Source organism: Bos indicus, chromosome 13, assembly GCF_029378745.1.
Source record: "Bos indicus isolate NIAB-ARS_2022 breed Sahiwal x Tharparkar chromosome 13, NIAB-ARS_B.indTharparkar_mat_pri_1.0, whole genome shotgun sequence".
NCBI lineage: Eukaryota > Metazoa > Chordata > Mammalia > Artiodactyla > Bovidae > Bos > Bos indicus.
Genome location: NC_091772.1, coordinates 53919451 through 53945639, shown reverse-complemented (window position 1 = coordinate 53945639; position 26189 = coordinate 53919451). Strand labels below are relative to the sequence as shown.

Sequence of the window (26189 nt, the reverse complement as noted above, 5' to 3'; positions counted from 1 at the left end):
GGCCCCCTCCCTTCCTGCCCCCGCCCCAGCTCTCAGCTTGACCTTGGAGGGTCTGGAAGTGTCCCAGCACCATGCAGCCTGTCGTGCAGCGTCTCTGGCTGCCTCGTACAGGGGCTCAGCGCTGAAACATGTACAAACGACTCTAACTGGGACTCACCCTGGAGCACTTCAGGCTGTATCAAGCCAAACCCAGGACACTGGCATCTGGCGGTTTCTTCTTGACTCCTGGTGTCCCAGCGGAGAACTGAGACACTCTGATGGGTGGAATCCTTACCCAGACAGTACACACCCTTCTGCTGGAGTCCATGTGCCCCTTGCTGCTGCTGGGGAGGGGACGGCACCTTGCGGGCTGACAAACCTGAGATTGTCCCTGGATGCTCACCATTCTCAGGTTGGACAGTCCTGAAGGCACCGCCCAGGCGGCTGACGGGGCTTTCGAAGGCTCATTATTCTTTGGGGTTCCTCACCTCGTGTCCCAGGAGCCTCTGGACAAGTGAGGGAGGGGCTCGGGGTCTGTCCTGGCCCAGGCTCTGAGGGTCTCTCCAGGCTGCAGGCCCACCCTCAGCTACTCCTCAGGTTCGTCCCCCACCCCCTGGCCTCTCCTGGGGCCACAGCAGCCCAGGTGCCCAGAGAGCAACACAAGGGGCCACTCATCAGTCCCAGCTGGCACGCAGCCTGAGCGGTTTGCCTGGGGATGGGCTTCTCTGGCCCCACCAGCACCACCCAGCTTCTCCTCATGCTGGAAGTCCCCAGTGGCTCCAGTCCTGGACCTTGAACCCTGGTGCTGTTTCTGCGACTGGGAGGCTCCCTGAGGCTGGAGGAATTGCCCCTTTCTCCAGTGGCACCCCAAAGACCCATTCATCAGGTCTGTTTGGAAGGTGACCACTTCTGCCACCCCTCAGGGTCCTGGCAGGATGTGGCCCAAGAACCCCCCTAAGCTGTGACCTTGTCTCCGGGAGATGTCTCTGGTGAGGGACCCTCAGCTTGAGGGGGTAGGGCTTGGTCCTAGGCCACCACTGACTCTGGGGAAGTGGGAGGAAGCTGTCCCACCCACAGGCTGGTGGCTGAGTAGGGTGAGAGCCCTGAGCTGCATCACACATGTGTGTGTCTGGGGCCATGTGCTTTTTGCACACGCATGAGCAGGTGTGGCTTTGGTATCTTCTCTGGGAGCTAGTTAGCCTCTAGATGGACTCGGGGGCCCCTCCTGGGATGACCTAGTTCCTGCCCAGCTCATCAACTGTCTGCCTCATTTCTCATCTGGGAAGAGCTGGCCAGACAGAAGGGCATCTCTGCCTCCTTGCCTGTCAGCACTTGAGCAGGGCCAGGCCTGCTGCAGGCTCCAGGCACTAGAGCACAGGATGAATGAATGAATAAATTTGGCCCTGGAGACGGGGCTGGAGCGGGGAGCTGTCCACTTACCAGGTTGTGGGGGAGAGGTCCCTTCTGCCGACCTTAGGGCTGTGTCGCTCCTCTGGCCCTGCGCCTGACCACCTCTGGACCAAGCTCCCGCCTTTATCTGCTGCCCTTCGCCTGGCCCCCACCCAGAGACTTCCTGTCCCCGCCCCACAACTAGCTTTTCCATGACATGGCCTTTGTGAGGGGGGCGGGGAACCAAGAGAGACCAGGAGGGCAGAAAAGAGTGAGACCAGGCCATGAGGTGGAGGGGACATCTGTGTGGGGGCTTCTGACAGCCCACCTACTGCAGCTGGGAACCTGCCTCAGGTTTGTGAGCCAGGCAGGTCTGCACCCTAGCGGGTACCCTTGCCCAAAAACTGTGAAGGCAGGGCCGGACGTGGTTTCTGGCCCTGACAATGTGGCCGGCTCGCTGAGGCACCGGCATCTCCCCTGCAAGTGGGGCCCCTGTGGCCAGCACGAACTCCTCACTGCTTCCTTCAGCCACCCGCACACCAGTCTCCTCCCCCCACCCGCGCCCCCTGCCGTGGGACAAACACGCGGGGTGTGGGGGTGGCGGGGGTAGTGGTTGTAGAGGCTGCTGACACCTTGTAAGACCCAGAGCCCTAGGTCCAGGCCAGGTGGCCACCAAGGGCCTGTCTAGCAGGTCCAGGAGTTGCAGGTCGAGCTCTGCCCTCTCCTAAATGTGGCCAAGCCTGGACACGAGGAAAGTTAGGTACAAGACCAGGACCCCTTGTCCTGCAGGGGCTGGGGGCGGGAGGAGGCAGGGCCCTGGCCAGAACCCAGTGGAGGGCAGGCTCCCTCAGTCCTCCAGTTCCATGGGGGCCTCAGAACTTGAGGACTGGGGCAGCCCTGGGGCCTGCTCCCCAAGCCAGGTCCAGGTGGGACAACAGTCCTGGACCCCGCTCACCGGCTGCGGCTTCCTTTCTCTAAAGCTTTATTTTATAAAATGTTTAGACAAGTTACATGGGTAACACGTTTTTTAATTAAAATAAATTAACATCTCTACTCCGAGCTTCAAGGGAGACAGGGAGGCGTGGGGAGTTGGGGCAGGTGGGTGGCTACCCAGTGGAGCCGCCTTCTTCGTCGTCGCTCCCGTCAGGGACGGCGTCAGTCCCAAAGTAGCGGTCACCGAAGTTCCCTGGGGGAAAAAGCAGGTCCTTGTGGTGGGGTCTCAGGCAGGCCCATCTGCCCACCCCCTCGCACCCCACCCCACCCCTGAGCGCCACTGAGGAGGCCAGGCAGCCTCACCGATGCCAGGGATGATGCGGAAGAGGTCATTGACGCGTTTGTCTACTGCTGTGGTGATGATTCTAACGCGGGGGAAGGCATAGGCCACCGAGTGGACGCCCATCTCCGCCATGAGCAGTGACAAAAGGAAGATCTTGTCCTCCGGCACGTCGTGGTCCTGTGGGGTGAGGGGCTGAGCTGCGGCCCTGGACCCGCCCCGGCCCCACCACACACCCACTCCTCGTCTCCCCCTCACTCACCAGCAGCACCCGCACAGCCATCATGGCTGCCGCGCCCGTGGACACTGTGCAGTCCATCAGGATCACGTGGTCGTCACTGATGTCCTTGGGGAGCCGCAAGTAGTGGAGCTGCAGGAGGCCCCAGGGTCAGGAGGTCCCAGAAGGCCCACCAGGGCTCTCGGGGACTCCACCGCCACCCCCTCCTCTGGCTCCACCCGTACCCCGCCCTCCCCGAGGTTCCACTCCCTCACTCCCAGGGGCCCCTCACCTCGGGCTCTCCAGTTTGTTGGTTGGTCTGGATGAGGATGGTGCCAATGCGCACGTCCTTGCATACGGCCCGCAGTGCAGGCTCCATGGTCTCGCCGGCCCGCAGGATGGACACGCCGGTGATCTGGGGGATGAGGTTGAGCTGGTCAGACCCTGCCTCCCCAGTTTCCACCTATCTCCCACTGCAGGCCAGGCCCCTGGTACCTGCTTCCCCGCATAGCACTTGCCGGCGTAGTCCTGACCCTGTGGAGTCTGCACCACACAGTCCTGTGCAGGGCAGGATGGGGGCATGAGGGTGAGGAGCCTCTTCTCCTCCTCCCTGCTACCCAGCCTCCCCCAGCCCCGTCCTCAGACCTGGAAAGGCAGGAAGGAGAGTGCGTGCTCGATAAGCAGCCGCATCAGCCTCTTAGAGTAGAAGATGAACTCGTCGCGGCTGGTTTCCCGGTCTCTGTGGGTGGCGGTCATTCGCCAGGTTAGGGAAGGGCAGCTCGCCCGCCCGCAGTGCCCTGAGGGGAGGGGGGGGCTCACCTGATGATGGTGTGCATGCCCCGCACCTGCGGCGTGCTCTTGAGGACACTAAGCGTCCTGGGCAGGGGGTGGCACTGGTGCGCCGAGGCCAGAGCAGCTCTGAGGACACAAACCGATTGGGAACTCAAGGAGGGCATTTCCCCCAGAGCCCTACCCTCCCGCTGCAGGCTGGGGGTCGGGGGGCAGTAGTGGTGCGCACCGCAGTGTGCCGGGTGGGGGCTATCCTCCCAGTAGTTGATCTGGAGGAAGGCCCCTATTCCCGGATGCCCTCCCCCATAACAGCCAGGCAAGGGTTAAAGGGCACGGTGGAAGGCAGAGCAGCTGACCGTTAGGCTGGAAGCAGGGGTTTCGGGCGAGCCTCCCTCCCCGCTCCAGGTGCCCTCCCGGTCCGGGTCCTGGCAGACGAATCTCTGCCCCCAAGCTGGGCACCTGGTCCCCAACCTCAGGACCCCTCTTCCAGGGGAAACAGCCGAGCTTTGAGGCCAAGCCCCGCCTAAGTTTCCCCAAGGTGATGCGCAGCCCCCTCGGGAGAGGGGCAGAGCTGGCTTCACAGCCCCTGCTGCCCCGGCCTGGAGCGGAGAGGGGCGGGGCCAGCGGGGGGGGCGGGGCCTGCGGGCGCCGGCACACAGCTCGCGGGCAGCACCACGGCCAGAGCACTCTGTCCTCACAGATCCCAGCGCAGCTTCCTCTGCCCGCCAGGTGAAGAGGCGAAGAGTAGGTCAGGGAGGGAACAAGGCAGGAAACCCCAGGGTTTACAAAGAGGAAAAGAAGAGAGAGAGAAGACCACTTAGCGGCAGCACCGTGGTCCCCGCAGCCACCAGCTGGACTGGGGAAGAGCAGGAGGCTGGGGGAGGAGGGAGGCGGGGCGGTGGCAGGAAGACCCTGCAGCTCGCACCCCTGGGCCTGCGAGCACCCGCCAAGTCCACAGCAGGCGGCCCTGCAGGTCCTTTCCACCCAAGGCAGCCACGCTTCCTGGAAACTTTTATGTCTCTGAACCAAGGCTTCCGCTGGAGCCCTGGGCTGGGTGAGAGGCAAGCGGAGACTGATGCGTGGGCAGGAAGCTGGAGGCCGGCGACCGGCCTGGAGGCATTTCCAACGCAGCTGGAGCTCGGGGCTCGGTCTGGTGCTTCCGGGCTCCGAGACTGCTGCATAGGGATGGGGCACTATCTTCCGCCTTGTGGGCGGAAAGGGCACTCAGCCCAGAACTCCTGAGGGCTCCACCTGGCTCTCTGCGCCTTGCCTCCAGCCCCAGGGTGGGCCAGCATCCCACGGGGCAGGGTGGGGGTGGGGGTGGGGGCGCGGAACGAGGAGGGGGTAGGTGCCTCACCACCGCTTAGGGGAGGAGACTGGCTTCTTGGCTCAAGCAGAGAAGGGGCAGGCCCAGGCCCTCAGCTGCAGGACGGGCTGGTGGCACTGCCCTGGGGCCCAGGAGTGCTGGCTCAGGATAGCTGTGCCCTGGAGTCGGACCATATACAACCAGCCCCAAGTCAGATAAAAGCCTCCAGAGAGGTCAGGGTACTATGTGATGTTGGGCAGGTCCTTTGACCTCTCTGGGCCTGAATTACCTGGCAAGGGCAGGTAGAAGCAGTGTGGGAGCCACCACACCACCCCTTCTGTGCCTGGGGCAGGGCCACCACAGAGGGTGGGCATGGTGGGAGGGGACAGCCCAGACTCCGAGCTCCCTGTGGATGTTGGAAATGCCTCCATCTGTGCAGACAGGTGTGGGAACTCTTACCTGACACTGAGCTCACGCTGCGGCAGCGACAAGGAGACACAAGGGAATGGGGTGGGTGTCAGAGACGGCAGCACCGCTCACCTCAAAGTCATGGGACGGCATGGCCTGTCGCCACCGTGTGCCTCAGCCAGCCGGGCCACCCCCACCCAAGAGCAGACACACCATAGCCCCGGAGGGGAGGGTCCTAGGGGCTGCCTGCCATGGGAGAGGTCAGCTTCCTGTGGTCTGACACGGTTACCTCTGGGCGGGATGTCAGAGCCGGGACCCCTGGAGCTCTGTTCGCAGGCCTCAAGCACCCCACTGTGAAGCCAACCCCAGGGATAGGTGGCCCCCATGGCCAGCCTGTGGTGTGTGACCTTCTAGGATTTTGGGGACAAGGGACCCGGTGCCAAAACCCCAGTCACCCAGAAGGGCTGAAAGGGATAGGCTGTACCCGTCCCTGCAAGGCCCACACTCCCTCAGGGAGCCCAGCTGCCCCTGGCCAGTAAATATGGGGCTGCTTGGACAGGTAGCCCTGGGCAGTGGCAGTGGGGGCTGGCTGGTAGGGCTGTGGGGTGTGGGAGTGGGGCCAGCTGTGGCTCACCTCCTCCAGCTGGCTGTGCACGTGCTGCACTATCAGGTCGATGGCCACTGTGTTCCCGCTCCCTAGGGGTGAAGGAGGAGGGTGAGGTCCGGTCCCTACTCTTCAGGGGAACAGGAGGGAGGATAATGTCTGGCTGTGCCCCCCATCCCTGCCTCCCTGCCAGATGGCCCTGCAGGCTGACCCCGGGGCACCACGATGTCTGCCACACGCATGGTGGGCTGGATATACTGGTCGAAGGCGGGCTTCACAAACTTATTGTACTGCTTGATGACGCCCTCGATGTCCCGGCCCCGCTCGCTGATGTCACGGCGCAGTCGCCGCACGAGGCGTATGTCAGAGTCCGTGTCCACAAAGATCTTCATGTCCAGGAGCTATGGAGGGTAGGTGCAGTGAGCAGCTGAGGGCCAACACTGGCAGGGCAGCACAGGCCACAGGGGATGGCCTCTGGCAGAGACCCTGGCTTGGGTGTGGGCCCAGGAGCGGACAAGGCCCTCAGGGCTCCTCTGGGGTGGGGAGGGTGTGGTGTGGCTGAATGTGTGTCTGGTGTGCATCATGTGTGGAGTGTGTGTGTATGCACAGCAGGCAGTGGGGTTCCCAGGGCCTGAGCAAACTCACACTCGGGACCAGCACAAGCAGCAAGGCCTAGGGCAGAGCCAAACAGGCAAAGACCTCGCTCAGAGCAGGGAAGGAGCCATCCGCAGCCTGGCTGGAGGGTGTCACCTGCGGGGCAGCTGCCAAGAGGACAGGATGCCTTTGCGGACAGCGCCCACATGAGAGGCTAGTTCCCTCCCAGGTAAGAACACACATGTGCGCACACACACGTGAACCTACCCCACACAAATGTGGCTCTGACCTTGGCAGCCACGACGCAAAGGGGCTGTGTGAGATTCAGGAGACAAGGCAGCTCACCCAACCCTGGGCCTCAGCACAGGACGGGAACTGGGATGGAAGCGTGCTTAAGGCCAGTCCTGCAGGAGGACCCGGGTCGTCCACCTGGAGCCTGTTCTCACCTCCAGCAGCGTCTTGTCAGCAAAGGCCATGATTCCCTCGAAGATGATGACATTTGCACCGTACAGAGTTTTCTGCAAAGGAACCGTGTGTGTCAAAGCAAATCGGCCTGGGGCCCCTGCGCCAGCCCAGTGCAGCCGAGCCCACGGCCTACCCAGTCCTTCTTCCGGCTGTGGGTGGTGAAGTCATAGATGGGCACCTTGACGCTCTTGCCCTGCTTGAGCTTCTTGAGCGTGGAGATGATGAGGTCGAAGTCAAAGGCATCTGGGTGGTCAAAGTTGAAGTTGTTGTGGGCAGCCTGCTCCTGCTGCTGCCTGGTGAGCACCTGCGGTGGAGGGGAGGGGAGGAGCTGGGGGCAGCTGCAGGCTCAGGCCCCAGGCCAGGGCGGGGGCCACGAGCCTCCGAGAGGCAGCCTGCACCACAGGGCACCCGCACCTTATAGAAGGAGTCCATGGACAGCAAGACCACCCAGGGCACATCCAGGGCCTCAATGATCATTCTGGCCACGGTGGTCTTCCCAGAGGCACTGCCACCTCCCAGACCTGTGGGTGGGGTGGAGACCTTGAGCACAGTGGCCCAGCCCAGCTCACAGATGAGTCCCAGTGGTGCCCGCCACTCCCACACAGCCTCTTCTGACCTGGACCAAGGGGCCCAAGCAGTGCTAGTCACAAGACACCAGCACAGGAGTTGGACATTGAGGTGGGTCCCACCCCTCTACTCGGGGGTCCCACCAGATGGTAGCTTTGGCCCACCCTTCCTGCCACAGCCATGCTCACCAATGGCAAAGGCCTCCTTGGACTGGGTACCATGCTCGTTGTACCATGGTGGCCGCCCTGCTGTGTAGATGGTGCGCTTGCTCGTGCGCAGGAGGGGCGGCTCAGACTTGCACTGGCTGGTGGTACGCTTCCTCGGTGAGCGCCCCGCGCCCACAGGTGGAAGCAGCCTGTCCAGGGACTCCGCGTTGCTGCTGTAGGGAAGGGGGACACGGTCGTCTTGGCCCAGGGCCATCAGCCCCCAGCCACCCCACATCAGGACTAGTGTGACTAGTCCATGTGGTGCCCCTATGCACGCACGTAGGCATGGTGAAAATGAGCAGACTTGTGTAGGGGCACAGCACACCCGGCTGCAGCCCATCCATCCAGGGGACAGCGGGGGACACCAGGGGAGCACTGTCCTGGCCCAGCTCTTCCTCCCACGTGGACTGGGCATCAGGGAGATGGGAGGTGGTCACGCCAAGGACAGTCAAGACCCATCAAGGACTGTGTTCCTTCCCCTGACACACTCGGGGCAGCCCTCTCCTTTTGTGAGACCCAGTCCCTGCCATCCTTCTGGGCACAGAGGGAAGGGCTCCAGAGAGAGAGGATGGAGCAGGAGGGAGACCCAGGGCACCGTGCCAAGTACAGGGAAGAGGGTGGAAAGGCTGCATTTGAGGTGGGGTGGAAACCTGACCTGGGGGAGGGAGGCAGACCCCACTGGGGCCTTTTCCAGTGAGCAGAGCTGTGCTGACTTCTTGGCAGATTTATACCCCAAAGGGGCATGGACATGATGGTTGGCTCGAGGCCCCAAGGCCTGAGGGGACAACAGGGGAGGCTCAGGTTGTCAGCCTGGCCGAGCGATCAGACGGGAGACAGACTTGGACACAGAGGCCCGTGTGAAGGTGGCCCTAGGCACAGGACCAGCTTAGGGAGAAGGCGCTTCAAGTCACTGCCTGAGAGAGCAAGTGGACTGCTCACAGCGTCAGCTTGCAGACCTGCCCCAGAGACGCCGAAAACAGGCTGACAATCCAGGCAAGGAACCAGGGCACTCTGGACAACCCGGGTAGGACATGTCCACCTGCAGCCAGAGCCCAGTGATGGATGTTGCTCAGATACGGGTCAAAGCCTGAGAAGGAGCCACACACTGAAGACGTCCTCGATGTGCCATCAGGTGAGAAGGCAGAGTGCCATGAGCCGTAAAGGCCAGCACACGCCTGTCAGGTGGAAGCACAGACAGCAAGCTCCGGCCTCAGACACCAAGGTCAGGGGCAAGGACTTCAGGTGTGTGTGTTTTATGAGCACATGCTCCTTCATGATCAAAAACCAAACCAACCCTTGGTCTGTCCCTGAAGCTCGCCGTCACTGCTATAGCCTACCATCGTGGCCAGGATGTGGCCAGGTACAGGGCGCTGTGAAACTGGCCTTGGGGAGATGTCCCCAGGAGTGCAGGGCCGTCTGGCTCACTTCAGGATAACCTAGCATTCCCCTGGCATTCCCAGCTGTGTGGCTCCCAGTGCACCCAGTGTTGCCAAGAGGCAGGAGGACAACGTCTGTGCCCACGTGTATATGGAGGGGGAGGCGGGGAGAGGAATTAGCTCAGGGCTAACACGTGATGAGTCACACCAGCGGCTTCCACGGCACAGAGGCCCTGTCAGCACAACTGAAGCAGCTGAGAACCGTCAGCTGGATGTGACAGGAGGTGCAGCGTTGTCCCAGGGGACACAGAGCGCCGGGCTGCCTTGGTGCTCTGTCATCTGGATGGTGTGGGTGGGGAGCAAGCCCGGGTTCCCTGGCCTCTGCCCCCAGCGTCGCCTCTGCGGCTCTGAGGAAGCAATTACGACGCGTCTGTGGAGCTGAGCACAGAGCATACAGCAGGACACCCAGGTGACGGGGCAGGGCTGGCATGCCCGGTGTCACACTCCTCCAAGCTGGATGTCTCCAGACCCTGGTCAGAGGGCACCGCTGGCCATTCTGCTAGCTGCGCTTGGCCCCCAGCAGTGAGCACAGGGCCTTAGGGCTCAAATATAGCTGCCCCCAACCTGCGAGCAACCCCCAGGCCCTGGAGGTGACCTATGGCCCGTAGCTGGGGAGAGGAGCTCCACATGCCCCCAGAGGAAAAAAAGTCCAGTCTGTGCCTTCTACTTGAAAAGGAAATGCCAACACAGAAACCTGGGTTTGCAGAGGGGCAGAGAGGCTCTGCCAACAGACCAGACATCATGCCGAGCAGGCTCTGGGACAGACAGGCCGCCTTGCGGGACCGGCGTGGGACAGGAGGCCTGGGCGAGTGCTACTACCGTCCCCCCACTTTTCCCTCCAAGCTGGGGCCCCAGCAGGAGCATCACCTCTCTCGGTGACTGACCCTCATCCCACTGAGGTGACGATGACCACCACCACCACTGCTCCCGAGGCCTGCGGTACTGACAGCCTGGGAGGGATGCCTTCTCAGGGAAGAGCTGAAGGTAAGCAGGGGTGACCTTGCCAGAAAGCCGCCCACCGAGGGCTGGCAATGGGTCTGAATAGCATCCAGCCGGCAGCCAAGTCAGGCCCCACCACCTCCCCAAGTGCCAGGCTCTCCGTTCACTGCACCCTCCAGAGCAGGCCTCTCCCCACTTTGGCAAGAAAACAACCTTTGATTTGGAAAGTCATGCAAGGCCTCACCTGCCTGCTCTCAGATGTCAGGGTGCTGCCATCCGCAAGGACTAAAGGCAATGTCAACCCAAGGGATTACAAACCATAATGGACAAAGGTCAGCCGATAACTGAGAGCCCCAAGCAAAGCTGACATTTGCAGGTGGCAGGCCTGCCTAGCTGCCTGGCCTGTCTGCCCTGGTGTCCACCAGACAGTGCACGGGGCTGGGGGTAGCCGAGACACAGTGAAAAAAGGAATCCTCACCGGAAGACGGCAGGCCTACCACTCACCTGCCTTCTGCTCCGAGGGTCCAGCACCCTGACACCCGGATGCCAGGGTAAGCTGGGGGGCTGCTCATGGCCAGGACACGAGGGAGACCGGGATGGCAGGATGACCCCAGGTGTGTGCAGGGGTGTCCCTGCACTGCCTCTTAGGCTCCCAGCAGTCCCTCAGGACAGCTCAGGAGCCCCCTGAGCTGCCCCTCCATGGGTGGGCAACACAACCAGTGCGGAGCTGCAGTGAGGTCCGAGCCCTGATGGGAGAGGCTGCCCACTGGGAGTCGGGGGGCCAACGGGTGAGAGGCCCCAAGAGAAGCAACAACACTCACCACCAGCCTCAGGGGCCGAGGCCACAGGCATAAGAGGATCACCAGCTTGGGGCTGTGCACTGGCCTGATATTAATAGCACTGACCCTGCCGAGGAGAACAGCCAGGCAGACTCAGGCCAGCATCAGGGTGAGCTGCCCCTCCTGCGCTCAGGCTGGCATGCTGCCCGGCCAGGGCTGGCTAAGGAACCCCATCCGGAACACCCTGGAGAAAGTCCCAGACCCCACCTCCCAGGGGCCGCAGGGCGCAGGGCCCCCAGCCCCAAGACAGGGAAAGCAAAGGTGTCTTTAGGCTGAGCTATCAGCACAAAGCCGAGCTAAGCGCCCCACCCCTGCCCCAGGTGCCTCCTGAAAGCATAAACAACCTGAAACTCTACCCCCCTGAGGCCTCCTCCAAGAATAACTGCCCCCTCCCCCAGGAAGGCTCCAGCACATCCCTCAAGGCCACCATCAGTGCTCAGTGCTTAACTAGGGTCACAGCCACGCCCCAGGCCAGCAGTAGGAGGAAAAGCAGGCCCTCTGGTGTGTGGCCGCAGTATTCACTCACATCCCAGGTCCCCAGCCTCCTCCCTGTGATTTAATGCAGTCCATACACCAGCTTTTCTACTCTGCTTCAGGGCTCAGAGGAAGCCCCTTCTGGGCACCACCTTGGGGTAACAGGTCTGCCCCCACCCACCAGGAGCTGCTCCCTCCCACCCCCACCCTACCTGCCCTGCTCAGTCTCAGGGCTGCAGAGGGGGCCCTGAGCCCCATCCTGCTTTAGGAGAATTTCCTGGGCGAGTGAGTAAAAGAAGTCAGAGGAGAGAGCAGCTGGCCCACTGGGGCCTGGTCTGGGGGTAGGTGGCCCAGACAAGCTCAGGAACAGAAATCTGGGCAGACAGAACTGGGGCCGGGGGGCTGCAGTCCTGAAGGGGTACAGTAGGCTCCAGGGACTTGCAGTCACCACTCCTCCCACTGGGAATCCCCCTACAGGACCCTCTCCTTCCCGCTGCTTTGAGCAAGTAGGCCAGCTTCCTTCCACTAGCCCAGTGGCAGCTCCCAGACCTGTGTCCACCTGGACCCCACCAGAGACAGCCCAAAGGGTGCTCACTAGTCCACCAGCACCTCCAGTGCAAAGGGAAAGTCGGTCCCTTCCGGAAGGCCAGGCGCACAAGAAGCCTTCATGCAGACCACAGAAGGCAAAGTGGAGCCGAGGTCAGGCGAGAGCCTCAGTGCGGAGGCACCTGCACAGACACCCAGACAAGGAAGGGAGGCAGCTCTGGTACCTTCACCATGGGGTTGGGGGGCAGGGGGGTGTGCAGGGACTGCGTCAGGGTGGAGAGGTGTGTAGGGCTGTGCAGGAACTGCGGGGGGAGGGGGGCACGTGCTTGAGGAATATCCCAGAGAAGAGAAGGCAGGGTGTAATGAGAAATTCCCCGAGATGTCCAGAAGCTTCAGGGCCACTCCATGAGGCTCTGTGGGAGAATGTGCTAGTCTGTGCTTACTGCCCACAGGCCCTGGCTCCCCTCCTGTCGCCTGGGGACCACGCTTTTAGGAGGAAGACCACTGTCACCCTGGCCCTGCCAGGGGCACCTAGGTCCACTACTCCATCTGTGCACCAGGCAGGGCCGCCAGCCGCTGCCAACTGATGTCTGCAGAGGGCGCTCTTTTCAAGAGTTTATCTGGTCTCCGACACATCAGATTCTCTGGAACTAACAAGTGTCACAGATTCAGGTCCCTCCTCTCCCACCCTGTCATCCGAGCCAGGATCTCAGTCACTGCTGACCAGGAGGCTGTGAGCCTGGAGGGACACCAGAGGCTCCTTCAGGCGCAGGGGGCCTGAGACCCTCTCCCTGCTTGCCCAGCAGCTCTGCTGGCAGCTCCAAGTCCTGAGCAGTCCAAGCCATGGCACTTTGGCACTTTCCAGATACACCGCCAGGCTGAAAAGTTTTTCTTTGGACCCAGCCTGTGGCCAGCGCTGGGTCAGGCGGGGAGAGGGGGGTGGGGCGGTGTTCAGACCCGGAAGTGAAGAGCCAGCCCTCCCCTGAGCGCTGCTCTGCCTCCTGGGTCCGGGCCCCAGAGGCTGTGAGCGGGAGTTGCCTCCCCAGCCAGGGGACAGAACTCCGCCTCTCCGCCACAATGTCCCCTCCTGCAAAGTCCCCAGAGCCGCGACTGTCCGGGTGCCTAGGCGGGAACTGGAAGACACCGTGCCCCGCACCACCCAGCATCACGACCTCTGGCCTCAGCTGGGAGGCCGAGTCTGTATGGGTCCCGGAACGAACTGACCACCTGGAAGCATCCGGCAGGCTAACAGTCCAGCCCAGCGCTCGTAGGCCCGGCGCCGCGTCGGCTCGGGACAGAACGAGCCCCCATACGGGCCCTGCCCGCGGCAGTCCATGAGGGCCCTCCCCCGCCAGGCCACGGGGACCGGCCACGGGGAACGCTGGCTGGTCCAGGCCCGGATCCCTGGGCCGCTCCTCCCACGGAACACGAGGGGCGCGCCGCGCCTACCGGTCCTCGCACGTGGTCTCGGTCTTCCCCTCCGGCCGGTCTGGCCCATCTCCAGCCGCGAGGGGCGGCGGCGCCGGTCTGGGGGCGTCGGCCGAGGCCGGGGGCGCAGCCATGAGCTCGGGGGCCTCTCCGCGGGAGGGGTGGGGCGGGGCTTGGGGGACGGCCGCTCAGGCTGTCGGGAGCTATGGTTCAGGGCCTGGCGCCGCGCGCCCTCCAGCGCGCTCCGCGGACTACAAGTCCCACCAGGCCGCGCGCGCCCCGCAAACTACAAGCCTCACGAGGCCTTGCGGCGGGTGTGCAGGTAAGGACCCCAGCCCACGCTTTACCACAAACTCGGCTACACAAAACCGCTGAAAAAAAATCAATAAACATTTATTTGATACAGTTATTTTTAATACATACAGTTGATGGCCCGCCCCGAGCCACTCCCGGGACCGGGGCGGGGGCGGGGACGAGGACCAGGGACAGATGGTCACAAGGCGGGCAGGGCCCGAGCTCACCGTCAAAAACATCTTGCGAATAAACACTTTGTAGATAGAATATATATGTATATATATGGTTACAAGTGATAGCTGGAACCTCTCTTTCAAAATGCACTTAATACGGAGAACTGGCATTAAAAAAACCCAAACCAAGAAACCCAAAGTACAGGCAGGAGGTGCTGGCTCCCCCAGAACCCCAGGCCTTCAGGACAGCTGCCTGGAGCCCACGGAGGACAACACACAGGGACTCTGTGGGTCAGGGTGCACCCATTCTTTCCCTTCCAAACCAGAGGGACAGGAGGGGGCTATGGCGGGAGGGCCATCAGTCACACCAGGGGACACTCATCTGCCCTTGCATGAGCAAAAAAAAGTGCATCCTATTTTGTGTGAAGTTTCGGTCCCTTGAGTCAACCCTTTCCTGTTCTCAGGGCAAGGGGGGTGGGCTGGGCCAGAGGTAGATCTTTAGAAAGGGACCTGGCATTGTGCCCTGGGCCTGGGGTCTCAGGCAGGGTCCATGCCCACCACACGGAGGGGGTTGTCTGCCACTGGGTCCCTCTCACTGAAGGTGTCAATCAAGGCTAGGTGACTACCTGGCTGCACTCCCATCAGAATGGGATGTAGACAGATTCCACCAAGCCACCAAGGGCTCCACTGCCGTGGGAGGAGGGCTCATCAGACCAGCTTGTCACTGCCACCCACCAGCCAGAGCATGGACCAGCAGGGAGGGAAAGAGGAGAAAGGGGCCCCCACCCAGCAGTCCCCACACCTTAAAGACAAAGAAGGGGGTTAAAGTGCTAAACATCAAGTTACCCAGGACCCCACTTCTTCCCACACGTCCGGTGAGGTTCCCACATCAGAGATCGCACGTGGATGGCAGGGGTGACAGTGAAAGTAATCCCCCAACCAAAACCAGCCCCAACTCCCCAAGGGCCAAGTACCTGAGAGGCCGGCCAGGCGGCCATCCCCTGCCGAGGTGCTGAGGTCCAACCTCTTCCCACCATCGATGACAAGGACAAAGTGCAGGTGGGGCCCCACCAGCGCCTATTCCCTGGCACCCTCCCACAGCTGCCCCTCTGGTGGCTGCCCACCCACCTCTACCTCCACCAGCCATACACCAGCGACACCCAGGAATACAGGAAGGAAAGCCCTCCTGCCTGAAGCTGTACTGCCTGCCTCAATATTTGATGCTGGATTTCCTGCCCCTGCCCAGGCCTCTACCTGCCGATCAGATCAGGTGTGTGTGAGTTGGGGGAGTCCACATTTCCACATCCCCTCCCTAGCACACAAGCCAGGACTGCCCAGGGTCAGAGCACTCCGGTCAAGCGAAGAAGCTAGAAACAGGCAGTACAGCGCCTCAGCCCCCAAGCCTCCTGGCAGCCGTCTCCCTGGTGCAGGGTGAGGAGAACTGAGCCCACACTGGACCCTCCTCTCCAGGGGTGGGATGGGGACAGGAGCCCAGGGGCAGGCATGCCCAGTTAGCACTGCCTCCCTGAGCAGGGGAGGGACCCCAGCCCAGCCCCTAGATCCACCGTCGGCACCAGGAAACCCTTAGCACCAAAATGTTAGATTGTGGTGTTTTTGTATAAAAAACAGAATTAAAAAAAAGGTTTGTTACTTGTCACAGCAACGAGACTGGCATCCACTACACCCAGGAGACACACGCACACAAGCAAATATCAAAATTCACATCATCCAGGATCGGCAAGGCCAAGCCCTCAGCCCACCCCCACCCCCCAGTAGAAAACAGCCTCCGTCAAAACCTACAGCTCTGAAACCCTCCCTGCCCCAGCAATGCCACGGCGGGAAGATGTGGCTGCATCCTCAGTGCCCTGGACTCCACTTGACCCAACCTACAGACCTCACTCCTCAGGGCACCAAAGGGAGCCAAGACAGAGCCCTGGTGCTGCCAACTTATGTGACCTCGGCCAAGTTCCCACCCTGGCCTTCGGCTCTCACATCAAAAGGCCACACGACCAGAAATGAAAGAGCAGGTAAAAAAGGAGGAAGGAGGCTTCCACGGGAGCTTGGCCATGGGTCAACCCAGGCCAGCAGACTGAGGCTGCTTCCCACAGTGGTCACTACTTAAGCCAGGCCCCAGGTCCCCACTCCACAGGCCTATGGGCCCCAGGTGACCCTGGAACCCAGACTGGCCCTCCCTAAATCCATTGGGCTATGTGATCTAGGCCAGTGGCATTAGCAAAGCTGGAGGCTGAGGCCAGAGCTCGCTTCACACAGTCCCTCAGCCCTGCTCAGCAGTTCTGTGATGGCAGAAGAGCCTCTGCTGGCCTCAAGCAGAGAGCACTACTGGAGACTGTGGAGCAAGACAGCTTCCCCCATCACGATGGACACAGGCCAGTGGGGCAGGGGCCTGAGCACAGCAGGGGTTGCACAGCAAGGGAGGGTGGGCCTAGAGAGGTAGAGAGCAGAAGTGCAGGAACCAGAAGGCAGCGGGGCACGGGTGGGGTGGGCCATCAGGTCAGCACGGTAGTTGTCAGACTTGGGGTCTGTCCTGGGAGGTAGCTGGGGGTGCTGGGGTTCCAGTGTTGGGTCAAGAGGCGAGGCCGCTCACGTATCCTCATCAGCCCAGAACAACGGGCTACCCAGGGACCCCCTGAGCCTTGGACTCAAAGCAGATGGGGCATAGAGCTCATGTGCCAAGGGCCAGAAGGCCATATGCCTGCTCTGCAGTACCCACATCTGAAGCCCAGGCTGTAGCCCTTCCCCCACCGCCCGTGATGGTCCCTCCAGACTATTGCACTCCCAGCTGCCCGGCCCTCCTGGGAGCCCCAGCCCAGGGCATCCTGCGGCAGCCTGCATGGGAAGGGGCTACCTTCAGGGAGGAGAGGACTGCCCACCGTTGCTGAACAGACAAACAGGTGGGGTAGGGGTGGAGACCTGGAGGGCAGGAGGCTCTGGTGCCCCACCCCAGACACAGGGGCCGGGCCAGTGTGGGGGCCGGGCCCCACCCACCTGCCAGGCTCCAAGCTCACTTCTCAGGTGCCTTGCCGGCTCCCACCTTCCGGCCAGTGGAGCCCCGGGCCCCCTTGTCTCTGCCTGCTGGGGGCCAGTCGTCTTGGTGGGGAGGCGTCCCGGGGGCCGGCTCCTCGGAGGGCCGCTCTTTGGGCTTGCGGCCCCGCTTCTTCCCGCTGGCTGGACTCTTCTCTTTCCTGGGCACAGGGGAGTCCACGCCCTTGTGTCTGGGAGGCGGGTCTGCCGAAGTGCGGAACCAGTTCTGAGGAAAGAAGCAGCAGTGGAGACCCTGGGGTCTGGGACACTGCAAGGCAGAACAGAGGGGCCCTAGGGTCTTGGGCACCCAAGATTCCAGGGAAGCCACTCTGAAGAGAAACCAGAAGCTTCCTCAACAGTGGCAACTTGCTCAAGCAAAGGCAACAAGAGCTGTCATCCCGACCCCCTCCTCTGCCCCTCCACGGGGCCAGTCCATCCAGCCGCACCTCCGCATGGGTCTTGAGGATGTGGTACTTGACGCCGCTCTCGGAGCTGAATTCCTTGGGACACAGCAGACAGCAGTACTTCCCCACCAGGTGGTCCCCCTGTAAGGCACATGGCAGTCCAACCCCCAGAGGTTGGCCCCCACCCTGGCCCTTGGAGGACCAGAAGTTCCCAGATGCAGCCGGGGCCCCCACACTTGTGAGGTTTGTCTGGATGGGTGCCCACTGGGCAGGCTTCACAGACCTACGAGGCTGCTGTGACAGGACCACCAAGGTGCCCTAGCTGCAGGAGAGAGCACAGCGAGGGTGGCAGGAGGCAGGTGCTCCGGGGAAGGGTCACACCCCACTGCCGAGGGTGTCAGCCCCAACCCTGGGTTGACCACCCACCTGTATCAGCACAGATGAAGAGCCCATAAACAGGACTAACCACGACTGACTGACTTTACGGCTGGGCTGAGGCTGGGGGGAGAGTGTCCTGGGCTGCGCTGGCCCTGGACCCCAAAGGGTCAGGGGGACACACAGGATGTATGGGACCCTGGGGAGCAGCTAGGAGCACCGAGCACACGGATGAGGGGAGGGCCTGGGCACTGACCTTGCTGCAGCTGGCCAGGTGGGCCTTGAGGCCGGACACGCTGGAGTAGATGGCTTCACAGCACTGGGGGTGGGAGGTGACTGTGGGGGCGGGCTCTCCAGCCTGAGCCCACTGACCACTGTGCACCCCTTGCTCAGCCCAGGGGACCTGGGGCCCATCTGAGGCAGGTGGGTGGGTGTGATCCCAGAAGTCAGAGGGTGTGGCAGGCTGAGCTGCTAGGGCTGAGGTCAAGGCCTCTGCCTAGGAAACTCGGGCCACACGGAAGTCTCCCCCAAGGCCAGCCCTGGGCCCTCTGTCCTGAGTCCCAGAGCTCCCATGCCTGCCCAGCCTGCCCAGCTCACATCGTTGGGGCAGTTGACGTGGCCTTTCTCCTTGACCTCATTCTTCCATGCCTCCAGCAGCTCAGGGTTCAGCACGGGAAGGCCTGGCCGTGTGTAGTTGAGCTACAGACACAGCAGTTGACAGGGTGAGCTGGAGGTGACCCAGACATTCCCCTCCATGGATGGGAGGTCTGCACCCAGGAGGCGGGTGGACTGCCCAGGTTCCTCCCGGGGGCCTTACGCTCAGAGACAGGGAGGAGGGCTCACCCGTGCAGTCTCAGGCACCAGGTCATCCTTCATCCGCCGCTTGGTCCAGTCTCGGGCCAGCTCGTCCTCTGCGATCTCCTGCAGGTGGAACACAGCGACCTGGGCCGATGTGCGGCGGATACGGCCGCTGGGAGTCCGCTCCACACCCAGTGGGTCCTCAGCCTCAGAAGCCTTGTCGGAGGGCTCCTCAGGGGGCTGTGGAGGGGGAGGCTGGGTGAGCTGGTGAGTCACATGGCATGTGCCACACAGAGAACACAGGAGAAAGCAGGCTGGGGACACAGACGCCCATCACAGGTTCATTCCCCCGACACACCAGTCCCCCAGAAGGGAAGAGGGAGCCCACAGGGCAGGTGCCTGAGGAACGAGCGCCCAGGCTGTGGCCACTCACCGGGGCTGTGTGCTCTGAGCGCACGTGGTAGTCATGACCTGCTTTGGAGCGGTAGGGCTTGCCACAGTGGGTGCAGGGGAAGGACGGGGTCTCCACTTCGCAGGGCGGCTTTCCACAGCGTCGCTGATGGTACTGGTAGCCCATGAGACTAGAGAAGGCAGCCCCGCAGCCCTGGAGGTCCGAGGGGCAGGTGAGTGTAGCGAGCAGCTGGGCCACATCCACCTGGCGTCCACACCTGCAGGCCCACTCACCTCTTGGGGGCAGCGCAATCGGCCCATCTGCTTCAGCACCTTTCGCAGCCGCTCCCGCTCCTCCTGCTCGCTCCCCTCCGAGGCCTCGGCATCAGAGGGCTGAGGGGCAGGCCAGCCTCAGTGCCCCTGCCACCACGGGGCCCGCCCCTGCCCGGGGCCACAGATGTCCCTAGTCAGGCACGGGAGCCACTAAGCTGTGCCAGTGAGGCCAGTGGTCAGAGCCAGGCAGGTGGGGGGAAGGAGACCCGCAGCCAGTGCGCAGCATGGACGGCAGCTGGGCCCGGGGGAATACCTTGGTGCTATGCTCAGCCATGGTGTGGTAGTTGAGGCCGGCCTTGGACTTGAACTGCTTCCGGCAGTGCTGACACTTCAGTGCATCCTGCAGCTGCAGATGGGCATGTTGGTGAGAGGTCGGTTCTGGGGTGCCTCCCCTCCCGAGCCAGGGGGCAGCCCTACCTTCTGACACACTTCCATGTGCTTCTTAAGCCCCACGAGGGTCTTGCGGGTGACCACATTGCAGGTGGGGCAGACAGCCTCCCCCCGTTCGTGGATGGCCCGTTGCCACTGCTCCTCGGGGCCACCTGCAGGGCAAGGCCAGGGCCTCAGGTGAGGGGCAGGAGCTCCCAGATGACCTTAACACCAAGCACAGAACCCAAAGCCCACACTCTGTCCCCGTCCCCATGGTTCAGGACTGCCCCCATTGTCAAGACTTGGCCTGTGCCTCGCCACTCAGCAGCCCCTACCTGGGGCTGGGTGGGTCATAGGAGCTGGCACCTCCTTGCTGACAGCGCTGGTGGGGGCTGGCCCCTTTTTCCGCGTGTCTTCAGGGCCTGGGCCCTCCTGCTTCTTGGCCCGATGGATGCGGGCTTTGTCTTCTGCCTTGGCCAGTCCTGTGCGCACAGGCAGGGAAGGTAGGTGTCACCTGAGGGTGTGGCCACAGCATGTGTCCGGCCCCGAGGGTGCCTGGCTAGTCTAGGCCTCACCTTTGAGTCCAAAAGTCCCTGAGATGGACGGCTGCTCACCCGTAAACTTCTTGGGTGTTTTCTGTTTCCTTCCTGACTCAGGAGAGAGAAAACAGAAGCCAAGGCTCTGGTTAAATAACCATTGGTAAGGTTAGGCCGGCTCACTACTGGCCTCACCCTGGCCGCTGCCTCCCAATCCCATCTTACTGTGCTTTACGCGCTCTGCACCCTCCTCAGGCGGGGACCCGGGGCCTGGAGCCCTCGGCACCTCCTTGCCCCCTGAGGGCCTGCTGCCCAGAGAAAGGAGGCTGCTGCTGGGGTCTGTGCTCAGCTGGAAGGCCGAGCTCTGCTCTGGGGTGGCCGGGCCGTACTCTCCGTTCTCTGGCCTCGCATGCTTGGGTGGGATGGGGCAGGTGTCCAGGCCATCCGCAGTCCTGCAGGGAGCAGGGAGTAAAGACAGGAGGGCCCGCTCTGGGCCCTGTTACCCCTGGACTGCCCTGGGGACACCCAGTCCCAACCTGGCAGGAGCCCCCATACCTTTTCTTACCGCTGCTCCTCCCTGCAGCCCGAGGAGCTTTGTTCTCAGATTTGGTCAGCAGCACCACCTTGCAAGGTGGTGTGTGTCTGCTGATGGCAATGGGCCTGCTGACCGTCACTGGCTTACTGACCACGATGGGCCTGCTGACCGTCACTGGCTTCGCAACTGGCACGGGTTTTGTAACTGTTACAAGCTTTGTCATCGGCACCGACTTGTTGATAGTCACTGGTTTGGTGACTGGCACCGGTTTGTTGACTGTCACTGGCTTGGCAATTGGTACAGATTTGGTGACTGGTATAGGCTTGTTGACTTGTACGGGCCTAGTGACCGGGACAGCTTTAGTGACTGGCACGGGCCTGCTGATCGTCACTGGTTTGGTGACTGGCACGGGTCGGCTGACCGTCACTGGTTTGGAGACTGGCACTGGCCGGCTGACTGTCACTGGCTTGCTGATGCCAATGGGCTTGCTGATAGTGACCGGTTTGCTTACTCCAATGGGCTTGCTAACCCCAACCGGCCGACTGACAGTGACTGGCCGGCTGACTGGCCCAGGCTTGGGGGCAGGCAGGGGTCGGTCCATGTGGTTCCAAATCCGGTGCTTCTCCAGCTGGGTCTTGGAGGTGAATGCAGCCTCACAGAAGGGGCAGGGAAAGGTCAGCCTTTCTGAGATGGCACCCTGGTGGAGAGGGCAGACATGCACACTCCCAAGCCAACAGCCAGGGCAGGGTGGGCCCCAGGCTTCCCCTTCCCCAGGCTGCAGTCCCTTACCCCTTGGCACCGCTGGTAGTGGTACTTGAGCCCGTAGATGCTAGGGAATTCCAGCCAGCACCCGGCATTTGGACACTTTACCCTTGAGTGCGCCTTGAACTCGTCTTTCCATTGGTTCATCAGGGAGAGCTAGGTGTGGGAAAGGCCAGGCTGCTGACCCTGCAGCCACCCAGGCCTCTACCAGCCAGCCCCAGACTCATTACTGTCCCTAGGCCTGCAGGACTCCCACATGTGGTCCACTGGGCCCCATCTCGAAGCCCTCGCGCACAGAGCAGCAGGCAGATGTGGGCAGATGGCTCAGCGCTAGACCCACAGCAGGCAAGCCCGGCAAGGCAGTAGGCTTCCAGGCACACCTTGCAAGAGCCCACCCAGCCCTCGGGGAGCTCACAGGAATGTCTCGGAGTGCCTGATTCTCAGCTTTTGGACGCCCCTTTTTCTTCCCTTCCGTCCTGTCGCCAGCTGGACTTTCCAGGTCAAAGCAGAGTGCGGCCTGGCTGGGCACCGTCTGCCCAGCCCGGACCACTGGCAGTCCTGCAGCACACGACACATCAAGCCTCAGAGAATGCATTCCCCACAGCCTCATCTGCCAGCCGGGGGGGCTGGTACTGCCTGGAATGAGCCTCATGTCCCCTGCACTCATGGAGACAGGGAGGCAGGAGGCTGTGGTCCGCTTTGGTCAAGAACCCTGGGCCCCGGCTGCTCCCTCCCCAGGAAGCCTCTCAGGAGGCCAGGCTGGGCACCCAGGAGCCTGACATCCGGGGAGGCCTACACCCAGCACTGGCCACCCAGGACCACTGGCCGCCTCCTCTTACCCAGCTTTGGGGGCTCATGGAGCACAGGAAGTCGGACCTCGTTCCGGCTGCCATCCTTCCCAGGCCCACTCCTGCTGGATCCTGGGACCCGGCGGCCTCCTCCAACACAAAAGGGATCAGTCATCTCTGCAGAGCAAGTGGACAGACCCGCCGGCCCCACTCAGGACCTGAAAATGGGCTTCCCTTGATCCCACCCCCGGAAAGGCCCACACTCTGGCCTGAGGAGGGGGAGCCTGCTGGCCTGTGCTTTTAGTCACAAGGGAAAGGTTGGGGGTGGGGGGGGGATTAGTTCTCTTTTAAGGGAGGGGCTGCCCAGCCAAAGTCTCCCTGGATGGCCAGGAGACATCATCAGCTTGGAACAATCTAGCCGTGTCCTGAGACCCTCACCTGCTCCAGAGGGCTCCCTGTCTCCAGACACATCACCCCAGAGAGCCCCAGGGAAGGGAGGTCAAGGACACCCCTCGGGGGCCAGTTATGACACCAGTGTGGCTGCAGGTCACAGCTGTGCTGGCCTGGCACCTAGGAACACCTTCCCCCACAGCCCCGCCCAGACCCAAGGCCATGCTTGGGACCTGAGCCGACACCCTTGCATTCTTCTCCCCAGGACAAACAGCCAAGGTGGGAGCTAAGGGCCCCCACCCTCCCTAGCTGCACACATACCTTCTCCAGTCCCTGTGCCAGCAGAACTGCCCTCCCGGAGCCTCTGCTCCACCTTGTTTCCAGCCGCAGCCCCTCCAACCAGATGGACGCCTCATGCTGGACCCCTCCATCACTCCTCACCTGACTGGCCTCCTCGCCTCCACCCTCAAGAAATGCTGTCTCCAACCTACAGGCCCACCAGCCCCACTCCAGAGACCACAGACTCTGAAAGCTGGAGCGACTCTGAGTCCAGCCCTGTGGGTCCTCCCACAGGGACTCTCAAGGCCACAGAAGGTGGTAGGGGTGTGTGGGCAAGTGATCCTTCCCCTGATGATTTCTAACTTCTTTTTGTTTTTTTCAGGTCACACCTCATGGCACCTGAGATCTTAGTTCCCCGACCAAGGATGGACCCTGAGCCCCCAGAGTTGGAAGCGTGAAGTCTTAACCACTGGACCACCAGGGAAGTCCCCTCACTAACTTCTATCAGAGGAAAACGGGAGGATCTGCTGTGCCTAGGAGGTTCAGAGGCCCTCTGGGCAGGATGAGGTCAGAGATCAGGGCAGTCACTGCCCATGGCCACAGGGTGGCCTGTATCCAGAGCCTGAAGGAGGCGGGTAAGGGTCCAGAGAGCTCTAAACAAACTTCTCTAGAAGTGCTCACACTGATGTTTCCAAGAAGACAACCCAACAGCAGTCACCCCAACCCCACGATGACCCCAGCGGCCAGCGGTGTGGGTACCTGCTGAGCCCGGCCTTTCCAGTCCTCCTCCAGCCTGGGTGGAGAATTCAGAGTTGGGTGGTCGGGGGCCAGAGCTGGCCTAAGAGGCAGAGACCCTCCTTCCATCCAAGGCCTGTGACTCGCGCTCAAGGAGAACGGGCTTCTACCCTCCCTGAGGAGCCAGCAGGGTCGCGGAGGTGGGACCCTCACTGGGATGGAAAGGAGTGCCACGCGCTGACCGCAGGCGACGCTGGAGGCGGGACTGCGGTCCAGGCCGCTCACCCCGGGACCCCGGCCTAGGCCCGGGCGCGCGGATGAGGCCGGCCAGGGGACGCACACCTGGAGGCTTGCCTCGCCACCCACCTGTCACCTGCGGGGGGTGCGGGCCCGTCCTGGCCCCGGAAGGGCCGATCCCGCGAGCCTGGGGGGGGGGGCCCAAAGGCAGTGAACCAAAATGGCGACTTTTTCTGGAGAAGGAGGAGGCAGGGACGCGGCGCCGACGCGGGGCGCAGGGCGAGGCGCGGGGGTCCGGGCGCGGCGGGGGCGGCGGGCGGGGGCTCGGGGCCCGGCCCCCCCGATTTGCGCGCGGGGTCAGGGTCGGGGGCGCGGCCGGCGCGGGGGCCGCCCGGGGGCGCGGCCGAGGGTGCGGCGGGGCGCTTACCTGCGGCGCCCAGCAGGCCGGGGCCGGGGGCAGGCCGGGGCCGGGCCGGGCCGGGGCGCGGGGCGAGGGGCGCAGGGTCCGGGCGGCGCAGGCTGCGCGCCGCGCTGCGCACATGCGCGCTCCCGCCCCTCCCACCTTTGACAGTTTTACTGTTGGGGGGAGGGGGCGAACTCTCGCGGTATTCCTGCTGCTGCTCGGCGACGGGAGAGACGGGTCGGGGGAGGGGGCCTGTTCGGCCATTCCCTAGCCCCGCTGCCTGTCCGTCCCCTGCGTGGGCTGGGCCGTCAGAGCAAAGTGGCCAGTGACGCCTCCGTCGGCGGTTTTCAGGCACTGGGGTAAACTGAGGCATGGTGGGGCGCTGGGTGCAGTCCCAAACCCAGCACGCACGGATGGAAGCGATTAGGCATCTCTACCACCTGGCCCGGGGAAGGTGTGGCCATAAAGGCCGCGCTCTTCTGGGACCTTGAACTCCTGGCCCCCGGGGGCCATGAGCCTGCCAAGCAGGATCCAGCCTCTTTTCCAATCAGCCCTGTAACCACGTCTGCCTGTGGCCACCCTGGGGAAATGGCCTGGCTCCTGGCAGTGCCGGAGCAGTTTGAGGCCTGTGGGCTTTCCTGGGGTTGCTGATCATCCTCTTGCTAATCTGGGGGGTGGTCCTAGACCAGCCACCAGTGCCTTGCTCCTCTGTGCCCCAGAACTGGGCCCTCCCCGGGGCTGCTGGTATCAGGTCTGGATGTGACAGCGCACCCACCTCACTATGACTTGTAATGAATGAAGTAGAGTAGGGGAGTAGTTTGGAACCGGAGGCACAAGGAGCTCCCCTTTCCCCGAGGCCCTTTCCGCCTCCTCTGCTTGTCCACACTGGAGCAGGTGTGGCTGCACTTGTGGGCAGGGCGCAAAGCTCTTGGGCAGATGTGCATCCTGTTCTCCCAGGGACCCTTTGGAGCTGCTTCTCTCAAGACATGTCCACTCTGGGGCAGAGGCAGGGCGGAGCCCTCTGTGGGGGGTCAGTCAGTCCTTCGCCTGGAAATCAGAGCCAGAGAAGCCTGGGTGATCCCTCCTTAGTTCACTGTGCCCACCCTGGGGTCATGACCTGCAGGATTTTGCGAGGTAGTCACTGTGTCTGCTCTGATGCATCCAAGGCTATAGCTTTCCCTGTATAAGTCTGCATGTGTGGCATGTCAACCTCTCTGTGTAGGTGTGTCTACGTGACCACGTGTGTCAAGACACCAGGGTGTCAGGGTGTGTCTGTGTCCTATGCTAGGTGGGAAAGATGCCTGTTGTATGTTAGTACCCAAATGGTTGTCCAGGTCTTAGTGAATGTGTGTCCAGGCCACAGGGCAACATGTGATGTTGTGTGTATTGTGTGTGGGGGGTGCACTGTGCCTGGTGTTTTCTGTGTGCTAGGAGGTCACAGGATGTTGGGACCCCGTGTGTCACTGTGTTGTACATCTGGACACAGGTGTCTATATGTCCGTGTTTGTGCCTATGTGTCCAGCTGCAGGGGCCTGTTAGTATTTGTGTGTGCCTGGTTGCTGTGTGGGTACGTATGGGGGCATGTACTGTGACCCGTGTGTTTCTTATGTCAGGGCATTACCTTCTGTGAGGGGCTAAATGGGGGACCCCCCCAAAAGACAGCCATTTCAGGTCGCTGGAACCAATGAGTGGGACCTTATCTGGAATGAGGATTTTGCAGACGTGATTAAATTAAGGATCTTGAGATGACAAGATCACCCTGGTTTATCCAGGTGGGCCCTACCTCTCAAGACAAGTGTCCCTGTAGGAGAGAGATTTGACAGGGAGGTGATGGGACCCCAGAATTCAGGATGTAATGGTGTGTCCATGAGCCCAGGGATCCCATGG

At 62.3% G+C, this 26189-nt stretch overlaps 2 protein-coding genes across 16 annotated transcripts; both read right to left on the bottom strand.

Moving 5' to 3' along the window:
* Positions 1 to 2375: 2375 nt before the first annotated feature.
* On the bottom strand, positions 2376 to 13640 carry UCKL1 (uridine-cytidine kinase 1 like 1). 12 transcript variants are annotated; one of them, XM_070801261.1, is made up of 15 exons: positions 13481 to 13640; positions 7780 to 7970; positions 7439 to 7545; positions 7158 to 7328; positions 7006 to 7077; positions 6177 to 6366; positions 5996 to 6057; positions 5413 to 5429; positions 3678 to 3776; positions 3504 to 3597; positions 3354 to 3416; positions 3151 to 3273; positions 2904 to 3011; positions 2665 to 2821; positions 2376 to 2554 (listed from the first exon to the last, which is right to left on the bottom strand). In XM_070801261.1, exons 1-15 carry the CDS (start codon positions 13591 to 13593, stop codon positions 2475 to 2477), a joined length of 1647 nt encoding a protein of 548 aa, XP_070657362.1. In that variant the 5' UTR covers positions 13594 to 13640; the 3' UTR covers positions 2376 to 2474. The 12 variants fall into 12 exon arrangements, with proteins under 12 accessions (XP_070657362.1, XP_070657357.1, XP_070657361.1 ...); XM_070801256.1 differs by lacking the exon at positions 5413 to 5429 and adding an exon at positions 4573 to 4697; XM_070801260.1 differs by lacking the exon at positions 5413 to 5429 and adding an exon at positions 4346 to 4365.
* Positions 13641 to 13831: 191 nt separating this feature from the next.
* ZNF512B (zinc finger protein 512B) lies at positions 13832 to 24690 on the bottom strand. Of its 4 annotated transcripts, none has more exons than XM_070801254.1 (18): positions 24327 to 24429; positions 23687 to 23765; positions 22310 to 22435; positions 21886 to 22028; positions 21498 to 21626; positions 20729 to 21405; positions 20399 to 20625; positions 20213 to 20284; positions 19973 to 20119; positions 19686 to 19810; positions 19522 to 19614; positions 19230 to 19328; positions 18979 to 19149; positions 18591 to 18785; positions 18345 to 18446; positions 18004 to 18066; positions 17415 to 17513; positions 13832 to 17194 (listed from the first exon to the last, which is right to left on the bottom strand). In XM_070801254.1, the coding sequence occupies exons 3-18, from the start codon at positions 22431 to 22433 to the stop codon at positions 16949 to 16951; spliced, it is 2712 nt and encodes a 903-aa protein (XP_070657355.1). In that variant the 5' UTR covers positions 22434 to 22435; positions 23687 to 23765; positions 24327 to 24429; the 3' UTR covers positions 13832 to 16948. The 4 variants fall into 4 exon arrangements, with proteins under 4 accessions (XP_070657355.1, XP_070657356.1, XP_070657354.1 ...); XM_070801255.1 differs by having other exon boundaries at positions 23687 to 23720; positions 24327 to 24390; XM_070801253.1 differs by lacking the exon at positions 23687 to 23765 and having other exon boundaries at positions 22310 to 22408; positions 24327 to 24690.
* Positions 24691 to 26189: the final 1499 nt, after the last annotated feature.